The sequence below is a fragment of the Populus trichocarpa genome, chromosome 14 (assembly GCF_000002775.5).
Source record: "Populus trichocarpa isolate Nisqually-1 chromosome 14, P.trichocarpa_v4.1, whole genome shotgun sequence".
Taxonomy (NCBI): domain Eukaryota; kingdom Viridiplantae; phylum Streptophyta; class Magnoliopsida; order Malpighiales; family Salicaceae; genus Populus; species Populus trichocarpa.
This window is the reverse complement of record NC_037298.2, coordinates 1,240,388-1,268,347: the sequence shown is the minus strand read 5'-3', so window position 1 is coordinate 1,268,347 and position 27,960 is coordinate 1,240,388. Positions and strand designations below refer to the sequence as shown.

Below are 27,960 nucleotides of genomic sequence, written 5' to 3'. Positions count from 1 at the left end.
GGAAATACTGTCATCTAAAAAGATTTGGTATAACATGCATTGGAGTGCCGGGAAATAAATTAGTATAAAAAAATTTAATGATGCTGTTTTAATATTAAAAAAAATTTCTTCAAAGATTTGGATTCATTGTTTTGCATGTACTAATGCGTTTGCACTGACCTCATAACGTCCATATAATTATTTTTTTAATCGATGAGATAAGACAAGCAGGAACGACTTTCTTTGTTTATTAAAAATATATTAAAATATTTATTTTTTTAATTTTTTATATTAACACAATAAAATTATAAAAAAAATATTAATTTAGTATATTTTCAAATAAATATACTTTTAAAAGGAATTTAAATACAGTTTCAAAACTTCTGAGTGCTATAACTACAAGTACTACGTTATTCATATATATATAGTCTCATCAAGACACGTAGAAGTAATACACCTTCCTCAAAAACAAGGACAGTGGCCATTAACAAATCCATGGCAACCTTGTTTCTCTACTTTCCGGTGTTTTTAGCCTTGTATATCATATCTACTCACTTCCTCAACAAGATAAGAAACTTCCCACCTAGTCCATTCCCTTCACTACCAATCATTGGCCACCTCTACCTACTTAAGAAGCCACTTTACAGGACACTATCAAAAATCTCCGATAAACATGGCCCCGTAATCTTGCTCCAACTCGGGTCTCGTCGACAACTTGTTGTCTCATCCCCTTCGATAGCTGAAGAATGCTTTACCAAAAATGATGTTGTCTTTGCTAACCGCCCACGTTTGCTCTTTGTAAAACACCTCGCCTACAACAGCACAAGCCTTGGTTGGGCTCCCTATGGCGACCACTGGCGAAACCTTAGGAAGATCGTCTCTATTGAAGTCTTGTCTGCATACCGCCTCCAAATGCTTTCTTCCATACGTCTGGAGGAGGTGAAGTCAATGATTTGTGGACTCTTCCGTAATCAGAACCAGTCTGTAGATATGAGGACAGTTTTCTTCGAACTGACACTGAACATCATGATGCGGATGATAGCTGAAAAGAGATATTATGGAGGGAATGTTTCTGATGTGGAAGAAGCCAAAAGGTTTCGTGCAATTCATGCTGAAAGCTTCTTGCTAGGTGGCAAAACCATTATTGGAGACTATATACCGTGGATTAAATCAAAAGAGATGGAGAAGAGATTGATAGAATGCAATCTCAAGAGGGATAGTTTCTTGCAGTGTTTGATAGAAGAGCAACGGAGAAAAATACTGGAGGGTGATTGCTGTGGTGAAAAGAAAAAGAATTTGATTCAGGTTCTGCTGTCCCTGCAAGAAACTGAACCTGAGTATTACACGGACGATATCATCAAAGGGCTTGTGGTGGTAAGAACTTTAATCATGTTTCTTGATTTACTGATTCTTATGATCAATGGAGTTGCGATATCATAATATATGCAGCACTGTTCTTTTATATAGATATGGAATTAAGTAAAATAGTACGGGACGCCAGTACTTTGTGGGGAAGAAGTGACATATTTTGTCTTTGGATCTTGCTTTTAACAAGAAACTGGCTATGCACAATTGCAGACTTTATGTATAGGAATAGTCAAGTCATAGACACAACCAAGGTGTATTGAATTGACAAGGGTAAGGGTGTGGGAGATCACTCTGGTGATTTGGTTTGCATCGTCTTTATTTGACATTTCTACAAGCAGTAGGATACCTCCACTGCTAGAAGTTGTTTCTGTGTCAAGTTACACCACCTAGAATAAGATATCCTCACTGCTTGCATCATCTATGGAATTACCATATTTTGGTTTGGTGTGTAGGTGATCTTATTGGCAGGAACACACACTTCATCCAGTACAATGGAATGGGCACTTTCACTTTTGCTTAACCATCCCCAAGTCCTCGAGAAGGCTAAAAGAGAAATCGACGAGCATATTGGGCATGATCGTTTAATGGATGAAGCTGATCTTGCCCAAACTTCCCTACCTCCGCAGCATCCTCAACGAAACGTTACGGATGTACCCGGCAGCTCCGTTGCTAGTACCTCATGAGTCATCAGAAGAATGCCTGGTTGGAGGATTCCGCATTCCACGTGGCACAATGCTGTCTGTAAATGTGTGGGCCATTCAAAATGACCCTAAAATCTGGCGGGACCCAACAAAATTCAGACCTGAGAGGTTCGACAACCTAGAGGGGGGGCGAGACGAGTTTAAGTTAATGCCTTTCGGGCATGGAAGGAGGAGCTGTCCTGGAGAAGGCTTGGCCCTGAGAGTGGTGGGATTAGCATTGGGCTCTCTCCTTCAATGTTTCGAGTGGCAGAAAATTGGTGATAAAATGGTGGACATGACTGAGGCGTCCGGGTCCGCCATTTCAAAGGCACAACCACTAGAAGCTATATGTAGGGCACGCCCAAGCATGCTGACGCATCTTTCTCAAATATGAACTATGTATTTTCCCATGACTCCTGGTAGTGGTTGACATCATGACATGGCTCTACCCGTAGGTTATCCGACCCGCATAACCAATGTTATTTATTGCCATGTGAGTCTTGATAGACAACAATAATACACCACGGAGAATTGATGGTGAAAGAAAAAATGGCTGCCTTCCATTTCACTTCTAATCGAAAGAATAACAGTCACGTATCATATATCCCACCTCCATTTATATGCTACCGTTTGTATGACAATCAATCTGCACATTTGTGCAAGGATGCAGCCTTGGCAAGACATTAGGAAATTGGTGTGTTGGGAGAATTTGTAATGTGACCAAACAATATAAGCCTAGTTTTGAAGTGAGGCCCTCATTTGTCTTCTTCGCTTTTTTTCTGGGCCTTGCTTGAGATTGCAAGTCCACGCCAAGGTTCTGCTTTCACAGGACAGTTCTATCACTCTAAGCGTTTGGGCTTCATTCAAGATGAGGGATGTAATAACTCTTTATTATTCTCTAAAATTTATTTTTTTAAAAAAATAAAAAATAAAAAATAAAATAAAGATTGACAATGTGAAGAAAATAAATCAAAAAAGACTACAAAAATAGAAAAAAATCAAGCTGTAATTTTTGGAGGAAATTCAAGGCCTAATTGTACCCATTATGCTCAAGAATGGAGAAAAATACAAGTTCAAGGTCAAATTAAATGATTATTGGATGAATTTGCATAAAAAATTTAAGTCCAAGAACATAATTAATTTTTTAATAGGCAAAATTGATTAATCATGGGCCAAATTGAATTTTAATCATGTTTAAGAATTTATTTGGATCCGATTGAAGGATTTAATTAAATGCAAGGACTTAATTATACTTTAAATTGGTCAAATTAATTTTATTTGGGGCGTAATTGTTGAAAAATTAAGTTTGGGGGCCTAATTTGAGCTTAGTTGAGAGGATTGGAGTTTTAAAAGACCAAATTTAATTTTTACCAAGTTAATTGTTTGGAATCAGGGGCAAAATTGCAAGAAAATTGAAGTTTTTGGGTTAATTAGTGGTTAAATTAAAGAAATTCACAGCCAATGACTCATCTGCAAAAGGCACCGAACTGCTTTGAACTTCGAAGAAATCCCTAATTCAAACCTATAACGACGTCATTTTAAGTATATATATAAAAAAGTTGGACCAGACGACGCGTCGTCTGGTCACTGTTCATTATCTTCTTTTTTTTCCTGAAAAACTGGTCCGGTTACCTACTTTGCAGGTGCATTTAATGTACCTAACATCCACCAAATTTGACAAACTTACAAGAAATAAATCACAAAGACATCCCTCTATGTCTGGGTATCGTCTTCACCGGCTCATTAGCAAAGAAACGAACGTGGCACCACACTAAAGAAGTCAACTCAGGCAGCCTACAACTGCAGATTTGACAGTGCACCATGTCTATTTTGAGCTAACGGTTGGGATCATTCCCAACTGAATCAATGTCTGAAATTTATTCCCTGATGAAGACAAGATTACCCTCTTTCATCCCTATAAATAGGAGCAGATTTCACGTTCGGAGAGGGGAAAAATGGAACGCAAAGTTGGTCGAAAACCAGCCTTCCCTGCTAAGTTTTCCTGCAACCGGTCCTTTCTCTTCTTTATCTCTCCGTTGTGGCCTTCAGCCACCACCACCCTCATCACCTATCTTCTCACCATCGTCTCTACCTCAAGTAGCCATCAAACCATCTCACATGGTGGTTGCACCACTTCTTTCTCTCCTCTGTAAAACTCTTCTTTTCTGCCACCGCAACCCCAGCAGTAGCAACAACAGCAACCACCTCGCCCAGAAGCTCTTATCCTTTCCAACGGAAGCTAGGGCAGCAACTCGTTCCTCAGCCACTCCAACAGTTCCAACCGCAAGCTTCCCCTCTCCTTTGCAAACCTCTGCTTCTTCTCCTTCCAGCTGCAACCAGAGCCAATCGCTGGCCTCACCACCTCCAGTCGCACCATGCGCCACCAGTCAGGCCGTCAGCTCCCTCAACGCCAGGTAAGCCTTCCTCCTCTCTTCTTCTTCTTCTTCTTCTTCTTCTTATCTTTTTCTTCTTCCTCCCTTCTCTGCTACCGCTGCATGTGAACAATGCAACGTGAATTATAATTCACGTTGCACTATTTCGTGCAACTTAGTCACTCGGCTGTGCCAGTGACTAAGTTACTTTGGGTGGACCTGTCTTAGCCCAGCTCAGTTGGCTGGGCCAGGTCCAGCCCATCCCTAAAAAAACAAGAAGAAGAATATATTGGGCTGAGTTTGGCCCAACTATTTTGGGGCGATACCAGCCCACCTATTTCTAGGTCTGTGCTTGGCCCAGTTCACATGTTTTAATAATATATATATAAACGAAAATTTTCAAACAATAATTTTCAAAAATCCTTTTAAAAAATTGTGATTTTCTCAAATATTTTTCCACCAATTTTGCATAATATCAGGTTGTATATTTACACTGTAAAATACAAATCCAATATTAAAGTACCCAGTTTTCTCCGAAAAATTTCAACAAAAAAATATTTTGTTTTCATGCATACTGTTAAATCCTAAAAATTTTCAAAGTATATTTTCTTTAAAAAAATTACAGCTTTCTCATGTTTTGAAAATCCAAAAAATAGATATCATAATCAGTTTATAATCATCCATTAGGGTTTGACCAAAATATCAAAAGCCTTTTTCAAATATTTTTTAGGGTTTAGATGTAGACTTCAATATTTGTAAGTGTAAAATTATACGATAAAATACACCCTCATGTATTAAAAATACAAGGTGCAAATAAATATGATGCTAAAATTCAGACTTTAGAATGGTTAGGATTTAACCTGATAAGGTAGAGACTCCCTCATGAAGAGAGATCTGCCGTGAACTTAAGAAAAAACCAACGAATAGAAACCTGACCTAGAAAAACAATCAAACAACAATGCAGCCTACCTTAGATAGGGTGCACTGGGAGTGACGCGTCTTCCTCTTGCATAACTAGTCTCTTACCCAGACTCTCGCAGGTCATAGGTTCCTAGTGACCATAATACTAGGTGACAACTCCTGACCATTAATCATAATTTTATGATTAAAATCCAAAAAACCTTTCCAACACCACACCTTATCAGGAGGCATAATAAAGAGTCTTTGTCGTCACCAAACAACGTCGTGTCGGCTCGCACCCCCGCGACAAGGGAGACAAACCAGTCATAACTAGTTGCAATCATAGTTATTAAATTTCATAGTTATTATATAAGGGACGTCCTGTATTACTTTTAATCCATCTCTGTTGATGTACAGGTTGCCTTTTAGTTTTTTACGATACATGAAGGAGAGCTGGGAAACCTTTGCTTTTGTCGTTTGTTGACAGTATCTTTGCTACTGGTAATTGAATTTGTCTTGCTCTTTCGGACATTGTCGTGCCTTTTTCTAATCCAGCAGATAGCATGAAATTAACTATGAAGTCATCAATAAATATTTATATAATATTTTTCCTGTTGTTTTTTTATATATATATTTTCTAGTAATGAGTTCGCTACGTGGTGCCCGCGTAGAAAAGGGGGATTTTCACTAGCGCATAAATGCATTTTGAAAATGGGCCTGCATAGAAAAAGTGGCCCAATTTAGTTTTTCAATTTCTTGAGTTGGGCCTTGTAGTTATATGCTCCCTTATTTGCTAGTAGCAAAGTAGACTTCCAAGTTCCAACCGCATAAATGAGCCTGTTTGGGCGGAAGCTGGAAGTTGGGAAATCTCACTCTTCCTGGACCATCCAAAATTATCCAAATGTCTCAAACAGTAAGGGACAGCGTGGTGGTAGGCACAAAATTTTCAAGCATGTTTAAGAGTGTTATAGGCATTTTTTATGTGAAAATAATATTTTTTATTTTTTAAAATTTATTTTTGATATCAATACATCAAAATAAAAAAAAATTCAAAAAAATAATTTAAAATTAAAAAATTTAAGAATTTTTAAAAATATAGTTGAATTGGTGATAAACTTTTTAGAGGGTAATGAAAACAATTCCAGAACTCTTGGTGGGTACTAGAAATTTAAAGCCGAGCAGACTGGCAGAGAAACTTGAAATGAACAACTGGACATGAGAGTAAGAAGCGGATTCGAATCGACCAAATGCCCAATCATTATTATATGGTACTAAATTTCTTTTAATTCATCTACGATAATAATTATTTTTTGAAGTTGTTTTTATAAATATATTAAAATATATATATATATTTTAAATTTTAAATTTATTTTTGACATTGATGGATTAAAATATTCAAAAAAAAATATTTTTTTTAAATAAAAAAATCTTTAAATTTTGGTCGGTTTGGACGGGCCTTACCGAACTGGGGTTAAGTTTTTTATTATACATAAAAGAGAGTAGGGGAACCTTTGCTCCTGTCGTTTGTTGACAGTCTCTTTGCTACGATAGTTGTTTATTAATTGAATTTGTCTTGTTATTTTGGACAAATGAATCTTGCTAATCTAGCAGATAGGGAGCAGATAGCACCTGCTCTAGTATGTCGAGACTTGTGGAGAATGGCGACACTGACATGCCTTTCTGCGATGCTTCTGCCTTTCTGTAGCCGTATAGCTGTTCTTGTCTTCTTGAGTCCCCTTCCTTGTCAATAAAATATACGTAGAAATGGCCCACCTAGAAAATTTACAGAATTAAAATTTATCTGTCTCTAATTTATGATTAAAAAAAAGGAGGAAACTTTGCCTTTGCAACTGTAGTTCTTCACTAGTCGAATTTGTCTTGTTTTTTTTTTAACATTTTAACGTACATAGTTATAAAACTAAGACTAGATTCCATCGTTATGTCGACATGAGAATTAGTTAATTCAAAGCTTGAATTTATCTAAATTAAAAAAAAATTAAAATTAAAAAAACTCGGCTAATCCTACTAAAAATTTAGATTAATCCTTTTTCAGACCAATTTTCTTTTTTGAAGATAATTTTTTTAATTAAAATAACATGTTTTTTTATTTTTTTAATTAAAAAACTAAAAGTCAAACCGATGGAGTTTTATAACGATGATAATGGATTTGGCTAATCTAGCACGTAGGGAAAAGATAACACCTGCTATGGCAAGGTTAGTGCCCGTTTGGCACTGCGGCAGCGATAAAAAACAAAAGCTGAATTAAAATGTTTGATTAATCCAAACTTCACATTTTTTCACATGGATCTCACCTAATAACTGAGGTCGAACCTCAGCTCATGAGAAGTAGGTTTTATCTGCTTCTCCTGCGGTCCTGCCTGCGTCTTCTCATGTGAAGAGTGAACTCTCCACTATTCACTTTAGTGGACAGTGAAGTGTTCTTCAAGCTATAAAAATATATTGAATCGGGTCTGACTAAGTAAAAAAAAAATTTATTTTTAATTGTGTTTTATTTGAAAAACTAACACTAGATTCTATCGTTATGTCGACATGAGAATCAGTTAATTCAAAGCTTGAATTTATTTAAATTAAAAAAATTAAAATTAAAAAAACTCGGTTAAACCTACTAAAAATTTAGATTAACTGATGAATAATTTTAATGGAGAGTTTTAATGGTGAATAATTCAAATAAATTGAAATTAACCAGGTCTTCGTCTCCGTTTTCTGATGATGAAATGATGAAATTCATGTATATTTGGTAGCTTTCAAAGTTGTACATGTCCTTTTCACATTTTCCATGTCTGAAAATTACGTCCCAACTGCTTTCCGTAATTTAAAGTCTTGTTTTATAAACACTTTTAAATTTATAAGAAATTTGATTTTCTTTTTTTAAATAATTTTTTTATATTTTTATATTGTTTTGATGTGTCGAAATTAAATATAATTTTTTTAAAAAAATATATATATTATTTTAATATATTTTTAAATAAAAAATATTTTAAAAAAATAACTCCTCAATTCTTTCAAATACCTGCCTTCATTTTCAACACATTTCACCTTCAAACTTATTTGAAAACGCAGGCTAATCTGTATTTTAAAAATTTTAAATTTTTTTTTTTAAAAATTAATTTTTTTATAATTCAAATAATTTATTCATTTTATTTTTAATCTTTACAGGGCAACGTGGTTTGTGATTTTACCAAGGTAATCTAGGGTGTTCTAGTATACAAATTTAGTATGGTGTTTTTTTTTAATTAAACCTGACTCTTTTTTATCATCTATTGTTTTCTTGTATAGTTTTTTTTTTAAATATTTTATGAGGAAAACCATTTTATTAAAAATTATAAAGTCCATGAACTCGTTCACAGCTTTGGCTGGTTAACCTAACACACGAGTTTTGCGAGTCTTTTTTAGTTATTTCTTTTCTAATTTATCTTTGGATATTGGATTTATTGAGAATTCAACTTTATAGTTGGTTCCATTTCATTTTTTGTAAAGTTATAGCGGTCTTAAAAAAAACATCTCGGTACTAGGCTAGTGTTTGATTATGTGATTGGCTATTTTTTTATCATTTATTTATATAAAAAATAGTCTTAAAAAAACAAATTATAATTCCAGTGTGATTCGTAACCTGATTCACAGGTTTGAGATACTAACCCAAGTTACCCGGTTTACAGATTTGACGAGTTTACCCGTTGACAAAATTTTTTTGGGCTTTTGATTGTTTTTAATTTATTTTTTTATTTTATCATTCAATATTGAATTAGTTGAAAATAGACTTTATGATTTATTTTTATTTGTTTTCTATAGAGTTATTGTTGTTTCAGATAAATATCTATTTTTAGGTTAATGCTCAATTTTACAAGCATCTATTTTTATTATATAATTAAATAAAAATTATTTTTAAAAAAAAGTTATTAAAGCCAATAGAGTCTATGACCAGGGTTACAGATGGATCAGGGTCGATCAAATCTATCATTCTTTCAAAATTTTTTAAAAGAAGGTTGTCATCTTGTGTTTTTTTTAAACTAAACCATATTTTGATCAGTTATTAATATTATATTTGGACTTATAAAATTGATTGATTTAATTCTGTTAAGCTCTCATATAATTTAATTGAAAATTCAAGTTATAAAAATAGCTAAGTCAGAAAATTTTAAAATTGATCTACTTAACTAATTTTAATAATACTGTCAACAAAAAAATTCTTCATGCTTGTAACATTATTTTTTATATATATTTAAAAAGATCTGGTATGAGATTAGATGGAGCGCCGACTAATAAGCTAATTTATAATTTGATGGAAACAATTAAAACTGTTTTTTTATAAAAAAAAATTTAATGGTGTTGATTTAATATTAAAAAAAATCTTCAAAGCTTTGGATTAATTGTTTCAATTCACAGAATTTGTAACCTGAAACTTGGACAGTGACCGGTAATAACTTTGCATGTACTAATGCGTTTGCAGTGACCTCATGACGTCCATAGCACTTTCTTTTCTTAATCGACGAGATAAGACAAGCAGACACGACTTTCTCTGTTTATTAAAAATATATTAAAATATTTTTTAAATTTATTTTTTTATTTTTAATATCAATACAATGAAATTATAAAAAATATTAATTTAATATACTTTCAAATAAATATAATTTTTTAAAAAATTTAAAAATATATTTAAAGGTAGGATAACATTGTTTTTAAAATTGCTTTTCATTTTAAAATATGTTAAAATAATATTTTTTTTTATTTTTAAAGAATTATTTTTAATATCAATACTATAAAATAAATTAAAAATATAAAAAATATATCAATTTAAAACAAAATAAAATTTCAATTTTATTGAGAAACGTTTTCAAACACAATAAGAAACGCTGACTACTGTTACTATGTAATTCATATATAGATAGCCTCATCAAGACACATAGAAGTAATACACCTTCCTCAAAAACAAGGACCGTGGCCATTAACAAATCCATGGCAACCTTGTTTCTCTACTTTCCGGTGTTTTTAGCCTTGTATATCATATCTACTCACTTCCTCAACAGGATAAGAAACTTCCCACCTAGTCCACTCCCTTCACTACCAATCATTGGCCATCTCTACCTACTGAAGAAGCCACTTTACAGGACACTATCAAAAATCTCCGATAAACATGGCCCCGTAATCTTGCTCCAACTCGGGTCTCGTCGACTACTTGTTGTCTCATCCCCTTCGATAGCTGAAGAATGCTTTACCAAAAATGATGTTGTCTTTGCAAACCGCCCACGTTTGCTCATTGCAAAACACCTCGCCTACAACAGCACAAGCCTTGTTTGGGCTCCCTATGGCGACCACTGGCGAAACCTCAGGAGGATCGTCTCTATTGAAGTCTTGTCTGCATACCGCCTCCAAATGCTTTCTGCCATACGTCTGGAGGAGGTGAAGTCAATGGTTTGTGTTCTCTTCCGTAATCAGAACCAGTTCGTAGATATGAGGACAGTTTTCTTCGAACTGACACTGAACATCGTGATGCGGATGATAGCTGGAAAGAGATATTATGGAGAGAATGTTTCTGATGTGGAAGAAGCCAAAAGGTTTCGTGCACTTCATGCTGAAAGCTTCTTGCTAGGTGGCAAAACCATTATAGGAGACTATATACCGTGGATTAAATCAAAAAAGATGGAGAAGAGATTGATAGAATGCAATCTAAAGAGGGATAGCTTCTTGCAGTGTTTGATAGAAGAGCAACGGAGAAAAATACTGGAGGGTGATTGCTGTGGTGAAAAGAAAAAGAATTTGATTCAGGTTCTGCTGTCCCTGCAAGAAACTGAACCTGAGTATTACACGGACGATATCATCAAAGGGCTTGTGGTGGTAAGAACTTTAATCATGTTTCTTGATTTACTGATTCTTATGATCAATGGAGTTGCGATAACATAATGCAGCACTGTTCTTCTATATAAAATGGATGAAATCTTAGTTATCACCAATTATATAGATATGGAATTAAGTAAAATAGTATGGGACGCCAGTACTTTTCGGGTAAGAAGTGACATATTTTGTCTTTGGATCTTGCTTTTGTCAAGAAACTGGCTATGCACAATTGCAGACTTTATGAATCCGAATAGTCAAGTCATAGACGCAACCAAGGTGTATTGAATTGACTAGGGTGTGGGAGATCACTCTGGTGATTTGGTTTGCATCATCTTTATTTGATATTTCTACAAGCAGTAAGATACCTCCACTGCTAGAAATTGTTTCCGTGTCAAGTTACACCACCTAGAATAAGATATCTTCACTGCTTGCATCATCTATGGAATTACCATATTTTGGTTTGGTGTGTAGGTGATCTTATTTGCAGGAACACACACTTCATCTACTACAATGGAATGGGCACTTTCACTTTTGCTTAACCATCCCGAAGTCCTCGAGAAGGCTAAAAGAGAAATCGACGAGCAGATTGGGCATGATCGTTTGATGGATGAAGCTGATCTTGCCCAACTTCCCTACCTCCGCAGCGTCCTCAACGAAACGTTACGGATGTACCCGGCAGCTCCGTTGCTAGTACCTCATGAGTCATCAGAAGAATGCCTGGTTGGAGGATTCCGCATTCCACGTGGCACGATGCTGTCTGTAAATGTGTGGGCCATTCAAAATGACCCTAAAATCTGGCGGGACCCAACAAAATTCAGACCTGAGAGGTTTGACAATCCAGAGGTGGCTAGAGATGGGTTTAAGTTGATGCCTTTTGGGTATGGAAGGAGGAGCTGTCCTGGAGAAAGCATGGCCCTGAGAGTGATGGGATTAGCATTGGGCTCGCTCCTTCAATGTTTCGAGTGGCAGAAAATTGGTGATAAAATGGTGGACATGACTGAGGCGTCCGGGTTCACCATTCCGAAGGCAAAACCACTGAAAGTTATATGTAGGCCACGCCCAGACATGCTAAGGCATCTTTCTTAAATATGAACTATGTATTTTTCCATGACTCCTGGTAGTGGTTGGCATCATGACATGGCTCTACCCGTAGGTTATCCGACCCGCATAACCAATGCTATTTATTGCCATGTGAGTCTTGATAGACAACTATAATACACCACGGAGAATTGATGGTGAAAGAAAAAATGGCTGCCTTCCATTTCACTTCTAATCGAAAGAATAACAGTTACGTATCATATATCCCACCTCCATTTATATGCTACCGTTTGTATGACAATCAATCTGCACATTTGTGCAAGGATGCAGCCTTGGCAAGACATTAGGAAATTGGTGTGTTGGGAGAATTTGTAATGTGACCAAACAATATAAGCCTAGTTTTGAAGTGAGGCCCTCATCTGTCTTCTTCGCTTTTTGTCTGGGCCTTGCTTGAGATTGCAAGTCCACGCCAAGGTTCTGCTTTCACAGGACAGTTCTATCACTCTACACGTTTGGGCTTCATTCAAGATGAGGGAGGCAAACCAGTCATAACTAGTTACATTAAATCCAGGAAGTCTACATAGTTATTATATAAGGGACGTCCTGTATTACTTTTAATTTTATTTTTTTATGATTTTTATTTTATTTTATTTTATAACTCATGAATAAAACGTGATAAAAATAGAGTTGAAAAACTTACACGAAGAAACCTCCAGGGTCAAATAAATGAAAAACTGAATCTTTTACCATATTATCTGTCCCTTTTCCATGTCTGAAAAGTACTTGCCAGCTTCTTTCGGTAACTTAAAGTCTTGTTTCTTAGCTTAGGTGGCCCTTGTATTCAACGCATTCTACCTAGAGTTCAACCCTGGCAAAATTCGTGGCTCGTGATAGCTTCTTGTGGATTTGTTTTCGTTTTATTTAATTTATAACTAGGTGGCTTGACCGTACGCTGCCGCGGAAACAACTTTTTTTATTTTTTTTAACTGTACAGCATATAAAAAATAAAAAAGAGGGGAAATTTTCAAAGAATGCAGTGTGGCTACTTCATTCACTCGCATTTGTTATGCGTGCAATATTATTTTTTTCAAACAAAAATAAATTGAAGTATTGATACGTGTTTCTTAAGGTAGAAAAAACATCCAACAAGAATGCAAGATTCGACACATATTAGATTAGATGATACATTTTTTCAACAATGAGACTATGGTATGTTGGGAATTATTTTTTAAATATAAAGAAAGCAATTTATTGAATTGAATTGTGTCCATTTAAATTAATTATCAATAGTCCTACAAAAAATGAATTGAAACAAATAATAACATTTAATTTTAAAATGATAAAATATTGAATTGAATGATAAAATTTTAAATTTTAAATATTCAGTTTTAAAAAAATAAAAATAGAATAACCCTATAAAAATCAACGTGGAAAAAGATATATAAAGTTCAATTTCTAAAAAATAAAATGTTGAAGAAAAATAAAAATAAAATAAAATAAAATTACATGAGTATACTTTAACGAGCCTCTCAAATCTGCGAACAAATCATAAGACCAAGATAAAAACATAGAAATCAAATTGAATAAAATTTTAAAATTCAATTTTCAAACTAAATGAAAAAAAAAAAAAGTTAAGTCAAATGTGGCTGTGTAAAAAAAAAAAATACAATCTGCTAGACATGATTCATGGTTTGCGTTCCCTTATCAAAGCAGTATCGTCCAAATTTGCAGCTGGAATATATATGGAAATAAGGAAAATCAATGATCGATGACCAGTGAAAAAAGCAAAATCAAGTACAGAGTCATTTAGAATCATGAAACAACAGTACAAATATAATTGAGAGGGAATAATAACTTTTTTCAAATCTAGTGCATAAATTCATAGCAACCTGATCCTAGAAACCAACCACACGCCTCTATGAAAAGAAAATTCTCGAGGAGACCTTTTCTCTATCATTCCACGTGTTTGAACTTTCTAACTTTGAATTATTCTATCATATCTATCTTGATCATGCTGAGATAACCTGTTTTTTTTATTAAAAAATATATTTTTTGTTTTAAATTAGTATTTTTAGAATATTTTGATATTAAAAATAAAATTTAAAAAATAATTTCAACATTCACTCGAACATCCCCAATATCTCAAACCAGTAAACTAAACATTTGAAACTCCTGTACCGGCTAACAACACAATTTTGCCGAGAATTTGTTAAAAGTTAATTCACAGAAACTTGTTAGATCTATATGCAATGCAAGGATTTATATGCAAGCCAATCAGCTCGAAGATCATCAACCTTTTTTCTTTTTTTTTTCCTACGTACCAGCTCTTATTGCACCCACTGTCATATAAACGATCAGCAAATGATTAATGAATAAAAAAATCAATTTAGATTCTTATATCAAAACAAAGCAAAAATATTTTGTGCTTCAAATTCAAAGATTTAGGAGCTTACCGACAACATTGTGGACAGATTCATTATTTAGCACAATTATTAAGAGATATCACCTCCCTTGAGAATGGGAAATGCTATTATGTTCTTGCTGTAATATTTTTTGTCTTTTTTAGCTGTCGCTTTCTGCCTGCTATCTTTCTAGCATCTTGCTATTTTATTCACTCAGTTTTTTGTCCTCGTTCCGAAACCTCCCTCTCCCACCTAGGCCATTCCCTTCGCCACCAGTCACCGGCCATCTCTACCTCCATTAGAAGTCAATTTACTGGACTCTTGTCCAAATTTGCTTGTCAACATGGCCCTGCAATCTTGCTCACCTTCGGTTCCCGTAGAGCTCTTTCCGACTCATCCCCTTCAATAGCTGAACAGTGCTTTACAAACCTTGCTTGGCCTCCTCGTGGGGACTGCTGGCGAAAACTTAGAAAAATCCTCTATAAAAGTGCAGTCTTGTCTTGTATAATTAAACTAGAAAACCTGTCTGAATCAGATTCTAAATTTCAGTTTTCTGAATCAACATGCTAGACTGGACGGTTGGTTTACACAGCTATGGTTATTGGTGTCCATCAGGCCAGACTCCCGAACTTCTTTTTAAAGGGCTTTGCTTTATTTTTATTTTTTTTAAAAAAACTTCATTTAAATAGAATCAAAGAATTTTTTTAAAAAAAAATTATACACCAATAAAATTATTTTTTAGACTGTGCCGTGGATTCGCTTAACTTAAAAAAAATTCAAAATATATTTTATAAAGTTATCTTAATCATTTGATTTAAATGGTTAGTTTAATAAATTAACTTGATTTTTTTTTAATTTTTTTTTTAATTTTTATTTTTGAATTTTCATTAGTTCACAATGGGTTTAAGAATTAGTGTTCTTAATTTTATTCTTATGACTCATCTCATGGATTTGACATGTTTATCTAGATTTATTAAAAATTTTAGATTATTTTTTAAATTGATTTTTTAAAAAATTTTAATATTAAATATTTTATTAGATGGAATTGGATAAAATTTTAATTTATTTTCTACAAAGTTGTTATAGTGATAATAAATTTTAAAAATTAATTAGAGTTATTTCAGATCAATCAGATATTTCACTTTTTAAAAAATAAATTACTTAATATATTATTGTTTTAATATTTTAAAAATATGTTGTACAGTATGATTTCACATTCATGATTATTATTATTTTGAAAAAATATCTGAAATACTACGTATCACGCGACAAGGATTTAGTGAAATTCATACTTGGCAACTTTCATTGTTGGACTTATGTTGTAAGATGAGTCCACGGCCCTCACATTTTCCATGTCAGAAATTACGCCCAACTTTTAAAGTATTTTTTATTTTAAAAAATAATTTTTAATATTAATATAATGATTTAAAAATAAAAAAAATAATTTTAAAACAAAAAAAAAAACATTTTTAGTCTAGGTTACCACTAATGCGTTTGCACTGACCTCATCACGTCAATAGTACCCTTTTTCAATTGGTGAGATAAGACAGGCATGGACGACTTTCGAGAATTTCTAGGATTAGAATGACTAAAAGTACTATGTAATGGGTATCTAGATAGTCTCGAAACATTGCGCAATATAATTCAGAGTTTCAGACACCTTCCTAAAAAACAAGGACAGTGGCCATTCACAAATCCATGGCAACCTTGATTCTCTACTTTCTTGTGATTTTAGCGTTGTATATCATAACAAGGCACTTCATAGACAAGATAAGAAACTTCCCACCTGGTCCATTTCCTTCACTGCCAATCATTGGCCATCTCTACCTACTCAAGAAGCCAATTTACAGGACACTATCAAAAATCTCTAGTAAACATGGCCCTGTATTGTTGCTCCAACTCGGATCTCGTCGACTACTTGTTGTTTCATCCCCTTCCATAGCTGAGGAATGCTTTACCAAAAATGATGTTGTCTTTGCTAACCGCCCACGTTTGCTCATTGCAAAACACCTTGCCTACAACTACACAAGTCTTGCTTGGGCACCCTATGGCGACCACTGGCGAAACCTTAGGAGGATCGTCTCTATTGAAGTCTTGTCTGCATACCGCCTCCAAATGCTTTCTGCCATACGTCTGGAGGAGGTGAAGTCAATGATTTGTGTTCTCTTTCGTAATCAGAAGCATACTGTAGATATGAAAACTGTTTTCTTTGAACTGACACTGAACATCATGATGCGGATGATAGCTGGAAAGAGATATTATGGAGAGAGTGTTTCAGATGTGGAAGAAGCAAAAAAGTTTCGAGCAATTCATGCTGAAACCTTCTTGATAGGTGGGAAAACCATTATTGGAGACTACATACCGTGGATTAAATCAAAAAAGATGGAGAAGAGAATGATAGAATGCCATATAAAGAGGGATAGTTTCATGCAGTACTTGATAGAAGAGCAACGGAGAAAAATATTGGAGAGTGATTGTTGTGGCGAAAAGAAAACGAATTTGATTCAGGTTCTGCTGTCTCTGCAAGAAACTGAACCTGAGTATTACACGGACGATATCATCAAAGGGATTATGCTGGTAAGATCTTTAATCATGTTGTTTGGCTTACTGATAATTATGATAAATTGAGTAGTGATATCATAATGCTTTTATGTTTAGGTCATAATTCAGGATTGTTAAATTAATGTTCATTATTTTGTCTTTGGATCTTGCTTTTGTCAAGAAAATGACAGTGCGCAATAGCAAACTTGTGTATTAGAATATTCAAGTCATAGGACACAACCAAGGTGTAGGATCCGAGAGGTCACTATGGTGACTTTCTTTGCATCGTGTTTATTTTTTTAATTTGTTTGTTTCTACAAGCAGTAGGATATCTCCACTAGTAGAAGTTGTTGCCGTGTCAAGTTACACCAGCTAGAATAAGATATCTCCACTGTATGTGTGCATCGTCTATGGAATTAATTACCACAATTTGGTTTGGTGTGTAGGTGCTCTTATTGGCGGGAACAGACACTTCATCTACTACAATGGAATGGGCACTTTCACTTTTGCTTAACCATCCCGAAGTCCTCGAGAAGGCTCAGAGAGAAATCGACGAGCATATTGGGCATGATCGTTTGATGGATGAAGGTGATCTTGCCCAACTTCCCTACCTCCGAAGCATCCTAAACGAAACGTTACGGATGTACCCGCCAGCTCCGTTGCTAGTACCTCATGAGTCATCAGAAGAATGCCTGGTTGGAGGATTCCGCATTCCACGCGGCACGATGCTCTCTGTAAATATGTGGGCCATTCAAAATGACCCTAAAATCTGGCGGGACCCAACAAAATTCAGACCTGAGAGGTTCGACAACCCAGAGGGGGGAAGATACGAGTTTAAGTTGATGCCTTTCGGACATGGAAGGAGGAGCTGTCCTGGAGAAGGCTTGGCTTTGAAAGTGGTGGGATTAGCATTGGGCTCGCTCCTTCAATGTTTCGAGTGGCAGAAGATTGGTGATAAAATGGTGGACATGACCGAGAGTCCCGGGTTCACCGTCCCGAAGGCAAAACAACTAGAAGCTATATGTAGGGCACGCCCACGTATGCTTACGCTTCTTTCTCAAATATGAACCATATATTCCTCCATGACTTTTGATTGGCATCTTGATGTGACTCTACCCATAGGTTATGTGGCCTGCATAACCTAAGCTTGTTAGGGTGTCTTTTGGACTTGGGTGAGGTAAGATAAGGTTTGGTTTTTTTATGGGATTTAAAAAAAAAATTCAATAAAGAGTATGTGTTTTTAATTTATGTTTCAAAAGGATTGTACTGCAAAAAAATCTAACCTCACTTTACCGCAAGTCAATCCCAAATATATTTAGATCTTATTATTTGCGTTGTGAGGTAATTTATTTTTTATTTAAAATTAATTTTTAGTATTTTTAGATTATTTTAATGTGTTAATATTAAAAATAAAATTTAAAAAATAAAAATATATATTATTTTGATGAATTTCTAATTAAAAAGTAATTTCATCATACTCTCAAAAAATTATTTTAAAAAATATATTTTTTAAGAGGTTTTTATTTTTTATATTGATACATAAAAAATTAAAAAAAAAACAATATAAATTAAAAAAAAAACTTTAAAAAATAAAATCCATCGTCCTCTGAATAAACATTATTGCCATGTGAGTCCTGATAGACATTTCTAATCAACCACGGAGAATTGATGAAGAAAGAAAAGATGGCTGCCTCCCCTTTCACTTCTAATGGAAAGAATAACAGTCACGTGTCATATATCCTGCCTGCATTGATTTGCTACTTTTTGTATGGCAGTCAATTTGCACAATTGTACAAGTATGCGACCAGGGCAAGACATTAGGAAATTGGAGTGTTGTGAATATGCAGTATGATAAAACATTATAAGCAGTTTTTTTCTTTTTTTAAAAAAAAATTAAATCTAAATGCTCTTCGTTCCTCGAAAAAAGTAATTAAATTTAAATTAAGTAAGAATTTACTTATTATTTGTTTTGAAATTCAGCCTGGTTTAAAGATTAATAACATTACCAAAAACCTTCTCAGGGCAGTGCGCAATCATTTGACTAGTAAACTCTAAAATTACAAGTAAGCTGTAAAGAGAATTTTAATTTAACAGGTTTTGAATATCAATGCTTTGAAAGATTGTTTTAAATAATAGGCTAAACTAACATAACTAATAAAATATAAATTAAATAAATATTTCAAACCTAATCAAGTAAAAAATCCAATAATAATAAAGAAAATTCCAAAACAACAACCTTTTTCTAAGTTTAATTTGGGCATAAAAAACTAATTCAGCTAGTTTTACTCAATTGACTCTTATAAAATTGAACAAATAGAACAAACTCGCAGAATTTATGTCTGATTAAATTAAATATTATATATATTTTTATCAATAAGCTCGTTTGATACATTATGTTTTTCTTTTAGATTCGTATTTATCGATTTATTCATGAACACGCCTTTCAAGTCCCCCCATTACTCTTAATGCTTTGTTGATGTTGTGCAGCTAAGAATTTGCATTTTAATCTGAGATGCTACTAGAGCATAATTACCAAGCAATTGCTGAATTTGCCTTGTTACTTTCCGAAATGGCCATGAGACTCTGTTGATTTAGCATCTGTTATGCTTTTTTAGCTGTTCTTTTCTGCCTGCTACAAGTCTGCAATCTTTCTAGCATCTTGCTATTTTATTCACTCAGTTTTTTGTCCTCGTTCCGTTTTAGAATGGTGGCAAGCTCAAAAGCCGAAGAGTTCAACTCAATTTTTAAGTAAGCTAGTTCTTTATAAATCAATCTATAGGTTTATCGCGACACAGCATAGCACAGTACACCTTTCAGAAACAAGGCGAATGGCTACTGGGAAATCCATGGCAACATCTCTCTCCTTTTTTCTGTTTTTTTAGGCTTGTATATAATTACAAAACACTTTCTAAACGAGATCCAAAACCTCCCACCGAGTCCATTCCCTTCACCGCTTGTGGATGAATTTTTTAATATTAATAAAAAGATGTTCACTTTTAGCATAAATCCATAATAATTACAGCATCAATTACTAAATTCATATCAAGTACCTTTTAGACTCGGGAAACATAACCGAGCCCAGGTGCTGGCCGAGTGTACCCGAACGCAAGTGGTGGGCAAACATCCAACACCTTTTGTTCGAGCCCAGCTACTAGGAGTGTGCCCGACCCGTGGGCCTTAGCCACAAATGTTGTCTTTGCAAACAGCCCTCGTTTGCTGCTGGAAAACACCTTGCCTACAATTGTACAAACTTTGCTGGGCCACCTTACGGGGACTACTGGTGAAACGTTATGCCTTGTTTGTTTTCATAAATTTATTTTTCTGAAAATTATTTTTTTTAGTTTTTCATGTTTGGTAATCATTTGGAAAGCCAATTAAAGAAAAGTTAATTCCAATCAATGAAAAAAAAAATGCTTTGTGGCAGGAAAACACTTTTCTTTTCTTATTTTAAGAAAAACACTTTTCTTTTCTTACAAAAAAACACGTGTCGTCTCCTTCTCCTGTGACCAATCACAGGACCACATGCACCTCATCCACACACCCTATTCAAATAAATCTACACTTGCCAAAACACATGTTTTATTTTCTTTTTCTTTTTTATTAATAGAAAAACTCTATTTTGCCCCCTGTTGTGTGTGGGAGATTCAGTTTTCATCTCTTTTTTTATTATTATAACGACTGCTTTGTTTCTTTTATTTTTTCTATTTTTCTTTAGCCTTTTTCTTATTGGTATTTCATTTTCCTTGTTTTTTCATTTTTTTTATTTCCTAGTGCTTTGGTAATAACAAATAGAATAGTGAAAATTTTATCATTGAAAAAAACCTATTTTAAGCTTTTAAAATCGAAAAAAAATATTAATAGGTTTTATTTATGAAAAATTTCACAAGGTTATATCTCTATAATATTATATGACATATATAGTTATATTTTATAAAATAAGCTATATATGAATATAGGATATAATAAAAAAATTCATCATTATACTTTTTAGATTTCATTCTTTTATTGTAAGTGATTATATATTATATTAAATATTTTATATATATTATATAAACTTGAAAAAAAATTAATTCATTAATAAATTATTTTCCAGTTTATTTTCCATAACATAACCAAACACTGGAAAGTGTTTTCTAATTTATTTTTCATAACACTACTTAACATCAAGAAATAATTTACTTTTCAAAAATTTACTTTCCTCAAAATTTACGTTCTCAAAAAAAAAACAACTTTTATGTAAATAAACATAGCCTTGGAAATATCACTTTGCCTACAATTTGTACAAACCCTGGTGGCCTTAGAAAAATCCTCTATTAAAGTCTAGTCTTGTCTTCTATAATTAAACTAAAAAATATCACTCTTCCTAGACCATCCAATATCTCTAACAGTAAGGGACAACGTAATGGTAGGCACCTCTAAGAAATATAGTAAGTGAGTATACTTGGCGCACCTACAATAGCTCAATGGAACAAGCCTCGAATCCGGTAGGGTTTCTTTCGGTACATCTTGTGTAACAACAAGTTTATTATTATTATTTTTTTTTTAGTTTAACGTGAGTGTCCGAGCCAGCTTGCGCGCACCTCGACTAATCCCATGGATCCTGATGTTAACGACCATGTAAGCCTCCAGTGACCATCATATGAGCAACTACAGGGCTCGAACCTGAGACCACAGAGGAAGCAAACCTCTTGGTCCCGAACTCTTACCACTGAACCAACACTTAGATGATTACGTTATATTATTTTTATTAACCAGAAATAATATTTTCAACATATTTATTCAACATTACATTATTTTTATTAATTATAAAATAATCTTTCAACATGTTAATTCAACAGAATATTATTTCATAACTTTACGCTAAAATTACAATTCAAAGAAATTCCTTATAGAATTGTTGAAATAAACTAATAAATTACTTCGAAAGCATGTTGTTTTAGTGGCTATGGATTACGCAAGCGTGTGTTTGGGCCATGGATGTATTTGAAAAAACAGAGTCTTATGCCTTATCCTTTTTGTTTTACACTTTTATCTTTTTATATTTGGTCAAACAATCTCTTTTTTATATTAAAAAATTTCGGAAAATTTTGGGATCTTTATAGATTTATTTATGGTCTCTCACACTTTTTTTTTTCATGTTTTGTGTATCGATTTGTTTTTAGCTGTATATTCGACCTATAAATTTTTACTACTAAATATAAATTTTATATGCAATATATATATATATTTAAATAAAAAATAAAAAACAAAGATAAAAATAATTTTTTTTTCTTTTCATACAAATTTTACGAATTTCAAATTTATTCATTGGTGTTACAGTTAGGAATATTATACGTTTTGGTTTGTGCAATATTAACCAACATCAGAATTGAAAATATTAATAAACGAATATTCATTAACACCAAAATAAAAAAAATATTATAAAAAGATCATGAGAATTAATGGAACGAAAATAAGTTTTTAACAATTTGAGACAAAACCAGCAATGCAATCTATCTCAAGTAAGGCATTTAAGAAATGATAATATCTTTTATTTTACGTAACCAATCTCGTATTATAGAATCTCTGCTGATCAGTTAGGGTTTTTAGTGATTATAAAACTAGATTACGACTTCTTAAACTAGACATTTTCCTATCTAAAAACAAGATGCAAGAAATTTGTTTTTTTCATGAATTACATTTTTTTAAAAGGTCACAGCGATGTCGGGTGAGATAATATTAATATTTAAAATATTTTTTAAAAAATAGTATTTTAATATATTTAAAATATATATATATATATATATATATATTTTAAAAAATAAATACTACAGGCTCCAACTAACTCGTCTCATTACCAAAAACTCGTGTCGTGTCCCGTTTAATAACTTCGCACGTAACTAGTTCAATACAAATACGTCAGCTCTGACCTCAACACATCCATCGTTGCTTTTTATACGATGAGATAAGCCAATCATACTCGACCACTAGAAATTTCAACCCTGTTACTTTCATGACTGTGACTCCTAGTACGAAGTAATTAACATATAGATGCTCTCATCCAGACACGCACGTTATATAATTCAGGCACCTCCCATATAGCATCTCCAACGAGGGTGTTAAATGAAAAGTTAAATATTAAAAAATATTATTTTAATTATTTTATGTTTATTTTAAATATTTTAAATTGCTAAATAAAATATTAAAATATTTTTTTTCCACAAATATTATTCTCACGTAACTTTTAAAAAAACAAAAACCATAGAGCCACTAAAAAAATAAACCAATTAAATATAATTATATATATAAAAAAATAACATCAAAGTTATTAAAAAATAATAAAATATTTATTTTTTTCACTTCAATATAATTGATTTTTTAAGTAGTTTTTTTTCTTGAAGTAGATATAATAATAAAAAAAAATATTTATATTATTTTATTAATTTATCTCTTTAAAATAACGTTTTTTCGTTGGAGATGCTCAAACAAGGACAGTGGCCATTGCCAAATGCATGGCAACCTTCTTTCTCCACTTTTCTGTGTTTTTAGCCTTGTATATCATAACAAGGCACTTCCTCAACAAGATAAGAAACTTCCCACCTAGTCCATTCCCTTCACTACCAATCATTGGCCATCTCTACCTCCTCAAGAAGCCAATTTACAGGACAGTACTATCAAAAATCTCAAGTAAACATGGCCCCGTAATCTTGCTCCAACTCGGGTCTCGTCGACAACTTGTTGTCTCATCCCCTTCGATAGCTGAAGAATGCTTTACCAAAAATGATGTTGTCTTTGCAAACCGCCCAGGTTATCTCATTGCAAAACACCTCGCCTACAACACCACAGGCCTTCTTTGGGCTCCCTATGGCGACCACTGGCGAAACCTTAGGAGAATCGTCTCTATTGAAGTCTTGTCTGCATACCGCCTCCAAATGCTCTCTTCCATACGTCTGGAGGAGGTGAGGTCAATGATTTGTGTTCTCTTTCGCAATCAGAATCAGATTGTAGATATGAAGACAGTTTTCTTCGAACTGACACTGAACATAATGATGCGGATGATAGCTGGAAAGAGATATTATGGAGAGGATGTTTCTGATGTGGAAGAAGCAAAAAGGTTTCGAGCAATTCATGCTGAAACCTTATTGCTAGGTGGCAAAACCATTATTGGAGACTATGTACCGTGGATTAAATCAAAAAAGATGTTGAAGAGAGTGATAGAGTGCCATCTAAAGAGCGATAGTTTCATGCAGTACTTGATAGAAGAGCAACGGAGAAAAATATTGGAGACTGATTGCTGTGGTGAAAAGAAAAGGAATTTGATTCAGGTTCTGCTGTCCCTGCAAGAAAATGAACCTGGGTATTACACCGACGATATCATCAAAGGGATTATGCTGGTAAGATCTGTAATCATGTTGTTTGATTTACTAATTATCTTGAACCAAGTTCAATCATTTTGAATAAGCATGCATGTTAGACCTACTTCACCTAAAACTTAGCATGCTGAAGTCTAATTGACTTGAGCTGACTCACAAGTCTAATGCATAGTTACAAACTTTATGTATTAGAATAGTGAAGTCATAGACAGAACCAAGGTGTATTGAATTGACAAGGGAGTGGGAGGTCACCTTGGTGACTTTCTTTGCATCGTCTTTTTTTTGTTTATATTAAGTAATACTCTAAAAGGCGGCCCACGCCTGTACTTATATATTATAATTATACTTATAATAATATAATAATAATAATATATACTAAAATATAGCTGTCTTTTCTTTTCTTATATTATATATTATAATTTTTTATATATTTTTTATATATAAAAAATAAAACCGCTACATCGAGCAGGTAATGTACATAGTTCACAACGGTAGCGCGTCTGGTTATTGTCACAAGAGACAACACAGTGTAGATAAGAAGGATAGGAGATGGTGAAGAAAAGATACAGAATTGACGGTTGACTGTTTTAGTACGGTATTTAGAAAAATTGTAACAAGATTTAATAAATTATTTTTATTTTAATTTACATTGAATATTAAAATTAATAATAATATAATAATTCGAGTTATAAAATCTAGAATGGTTTGTTTTGATGGATTGATTTAGGATTTGGTCATTCTAGAGTCTAACTAGTTTATTTCTACAAGCAGTAGGATATCTCCACTGTTAGAATAAGATATCTCCACTGCTTGCATTGTCTATGGAATTAATTACCATAAGTTGGTTTGGTGTGTGGGTGCTCTTGTTGGCGGGAACAGACACTTCATCTGCTACAATGGAATGGGCACTTTCACTTTTGCTTAACCATCCCCGAGTCCTCGAGAAGGCTCAGAGAGAAATCGACGAGCATATTGGGCATGATCGTTTGATGGATGAAGGTGATCTTGCCCAACTTCCCTACCTCCGCAGCATCCTGAACGAAACGTTACGGATGTACCCGCCAGCTCCGTTGCTAATACCTCATGAGTCATCAGAAGAATGCCTGGTTGGAGGATTCCGCATTCCACGTGGCACGATGCTCTCTGTAAATATGTGGGCCATTCAAAATGACCCTAAAATCTGGCCAGACCCAACAAAATTCAGACCTGAGAGGTTTGACAACCCAGAGGGGGCTAGAGATGGGTTTAAGTTGATGCCTTTCGGGCATGGAAGGAGGAGCTGTCCTGGAGAAGGCTTGGCCCTGAAAGTGGTGGGATTAGCATTGGGCTCGCTCCTTCAATGTTTCAAATGGCAGAAAATTAGTGATAAAATGGTGGATATGACCGAGGGGCCCGGGTTTACCAGTACAAAGGCACAACCACTGGAAGCTATATGAAGACCACGCCCAAGCATGCATACTATGGCCTTTTCAGGTAAATAAAAAAATATAAATAATAATAAATAATATCTAGATGATATGTTGAATGGTTTTTTTTATGTGTGTTTGGTATTGTGGTAGCTGTTGTGGTTGTGGTTTGAAAAAAATTGTTTTATAAAAAGTATTTTTGGTTGAGGTTGATTTGGTATTTGTGTATGTTTGGTTAAAATTATGGTTGAAATTGAGCTTGAACAAAAAATAGTTTAATGGGTTTGATTAAGTACATGCTTTTAAAATTGAGGTTATAAAATAATTTTAAAAAATATATATTAATATTGATGGTTTTTAATTTAAATAATACTTTATATAAAATATTTTTTATTGTTTCATTAAACTATCTACAATTCTATCACGTATGAAATACATCCGACAAGAACTACAGTTTTTTTGGTTTCTTAAGCGCGCAACAACATCAAGTAAAATATAATCAGGAATAAAATTGGGATTGCGATCAAATTCTGCAAATGCTACGTCATCAAGCGATATTTGTCTAATTTATGTAATGTCATTGAATAATGTTAAACACTAGTTTTTCGAATAAAACACAATTAAAAAAATAAAAAATAATTTTATTTTTTATTTTACTGGACCGGACCCGTTTCAATACATTTTAAGTTTTGGACCGGAACCGGTCCGGCTGGAACAGTGGAGCCCGCTGCACTGTTCATGCTAATTAATTAGCTTGATGTGCACAAGAAGCAGCAGAGAGTGCACAAGAAGCAGCAGAGAGGCAGGAATGCGACGAGAGAAGCATGTAATTTCTGCTTCAACAAAATAGTGTTTTCAACACAGATAATGGTAGGGCCTACACATAAAAAACACGGCTAATTTTATAACCAAACACTATATTATCACTGTTACATAATAAACGCAGCCGCAGACACTTAGCCAAACGAGCTCATAATTCAAAACGGTGCTGTTTTAGTTTTGAATTATGAATTTTAGTTAAAGTTTTTTGTGGTCATTTAGATTTTAATTTTTTTAATTGTACCTGGAGAAGGCTCGGCCCTGAGAGTGGTGGGATTAGCATTGGGCTCGCTCCTTCAATGTTTCTAGTGGCAGAAGATTGGTGATAAAATGGTGGACATGACCGAGAGTCCCGGGTTCACCGCTCTGAAGGCAAAACCACTAGAAGCTATATGTAGGCCACGCCCAAGCATGCTAGGGCATATCTCTCAAATATGAAACATATATTCTTCCATGACCCGTGATTTGCATCTTGATGTAACTCTACCCATAGGCTATCCGGCCTGTATAAACCATGCTGTTGCCATTTGAGTTTTGATATGCAAAAACAATACACCATGGAGAATTGAATTGATGATGAAAGAACTCCTTGCATCCAGATTTTCTTTAGGTTTGAGACTTCTTAAAGTATTCACATATTTTGAGAGAGTTACTTTACATATTTTGAGAGAGGGTAACAATATAGCAGATGCCCTTATAAAACAAGGCGTTACTAGAAATTGTGAGCTGGTAACTTGACCTAATTAGTTTTGACAAAAACTTTTTCATGTTGCTTATATATGCTATATATGATGACTATGGAAATTTTCAGGTTTTTGACTTCTTTGAAGCTCGGGTTGATATTTTGATTTTCATTGATTTCTGAGGGATATAAAGTTTATGGTTTAAAAATATAGATTGTTAGTAGTTGATAAGAAGTAAAATCTGGCATGAGATGAATCTCTATCAGCATGCAACCACTACTGCACTGGTTGATGTTTTCTTTTGCTTGGTTTTTTTGAGTTATGATGTAATTGTTTCCTTGTTCTCTTATGGGCTATGGTTTGTGCCTTTCTCAGCCTTCATTACTTTTGCTTGTAAAAAAAATGGCTGCCTTCCATTTCACTTCTAATCGAAAGAATAACTGTCACGTACGTATCATATATCCCACCTCCATTTATACGATGATACATAAAAGAAAGCAGGGAAAGCTTTACTTTTGTCATTTGTTCAGTCGCTTTGCTGCGGTAGTTGTTTATTAATTGAATTTG

At 33.8% G+C, this 27,960-nt stretch overlaps 4 protein-coding genes and 1 long non-coding RNA gene across 7 annotated transcripts; 4 read left to right on the top strand and 1 right to left on the bottom strand.

Moving 5' to 3' along the window:
* Positions 1-456: 456 nt before the first annotated feature.
* Positions 457-27,103, bottom strand: LOC127904271 (uncharacterized). Of its 3 annotated transcripts, none has more exons than XR_008057283.1 (5): positions 26,955-27,103; positions 25,566-25,769; positions 16,660-17,802; positions 10,403-10,642; positions 457-603 (listed from the first exon to the last, which is right to left on the bottom strand). It is a non-coding gene; the product is annotated as an uncharacterized LOC127904271 (long non-coding RNA). The 3 variants fall into 3 exon arrangements; XR_008057282.1 differs by having other exon boundaries at positions 10,403-11,788; positions 17,745-17,802; XR_008057281.1 differs by lacking the exon at positions 16,660-17,802 and having other exon boundaries at positions 10,403-11,846.
* Positions 475-2,777, top strand: LOC18104817 (cytochrome P450 81Q32). Its single transcript, XM_024584703.2, is given in 3 exon segments — positions 475-1,353; positions 1,800-1,952; positions 1,954-2,777. Coding segments are annotated over 3 exon segments (1,500 nt in total). The 3' UTR covers positions 2,422-2,777.
* Positions 10,198-12,600, top strand: LOC18109666 (cytochrome P450 81Q32). Its single transcript, XM_006387889.3, has 2 exons — positions 10,198-11,152; positions 11,624-12,600. Exons 1-2 carry the CDS (start codon positions 10,274-10,276, stop codon positions 12,236-12,238), a joined length of 1,494 nt encoding a protein of 497 aa, XP_006387951.2. The 5' UTR covers positions 10,198-10,273; the 3' UTR covers positions 12,239-12,600.
* On the top strand, positions 16,197-18,461 carry LOC7497343 (cytochrome P450 81Q32). The gene is made up of 2 exons (XM_002320668.4): positions 16,197-17,169; positions 17,580-18,461. The coding sequence occupies exons 1-2, from the start codon at positions 16,291-16,293 to the stop codon at positions 18,198-18,200; spliced, it is 1,500 nt and encodes a 499-aa protein (XP_002320704.3). The 5' UTR covers positions 16,197-16,290; the 3' UTR covers positions 18,201-18,461.
* Positions 23,586-27,539, top strand: LOC18104816 (cytochrome P450 81Q32). The gene is made up of 3 exons (XM_052446994.1): positions 23,586-24,506; positions 25,277-25,958; positions 26,964-27,539. Exons 1-2 carry the CDS (start codon positions 23,625-23,627, stop codon positions 25,919-25,921), a joined length of 1,527 nt encoding a protein of 508 aa, XP_052302954.1. The 5' UTR covers positions 23,586-23,624; the 3' UTR covers positions 25,922-25,958; positions 26,964-27,539.
* Positions 27,540-27,960: the final 421 nt, after the last annotated feature.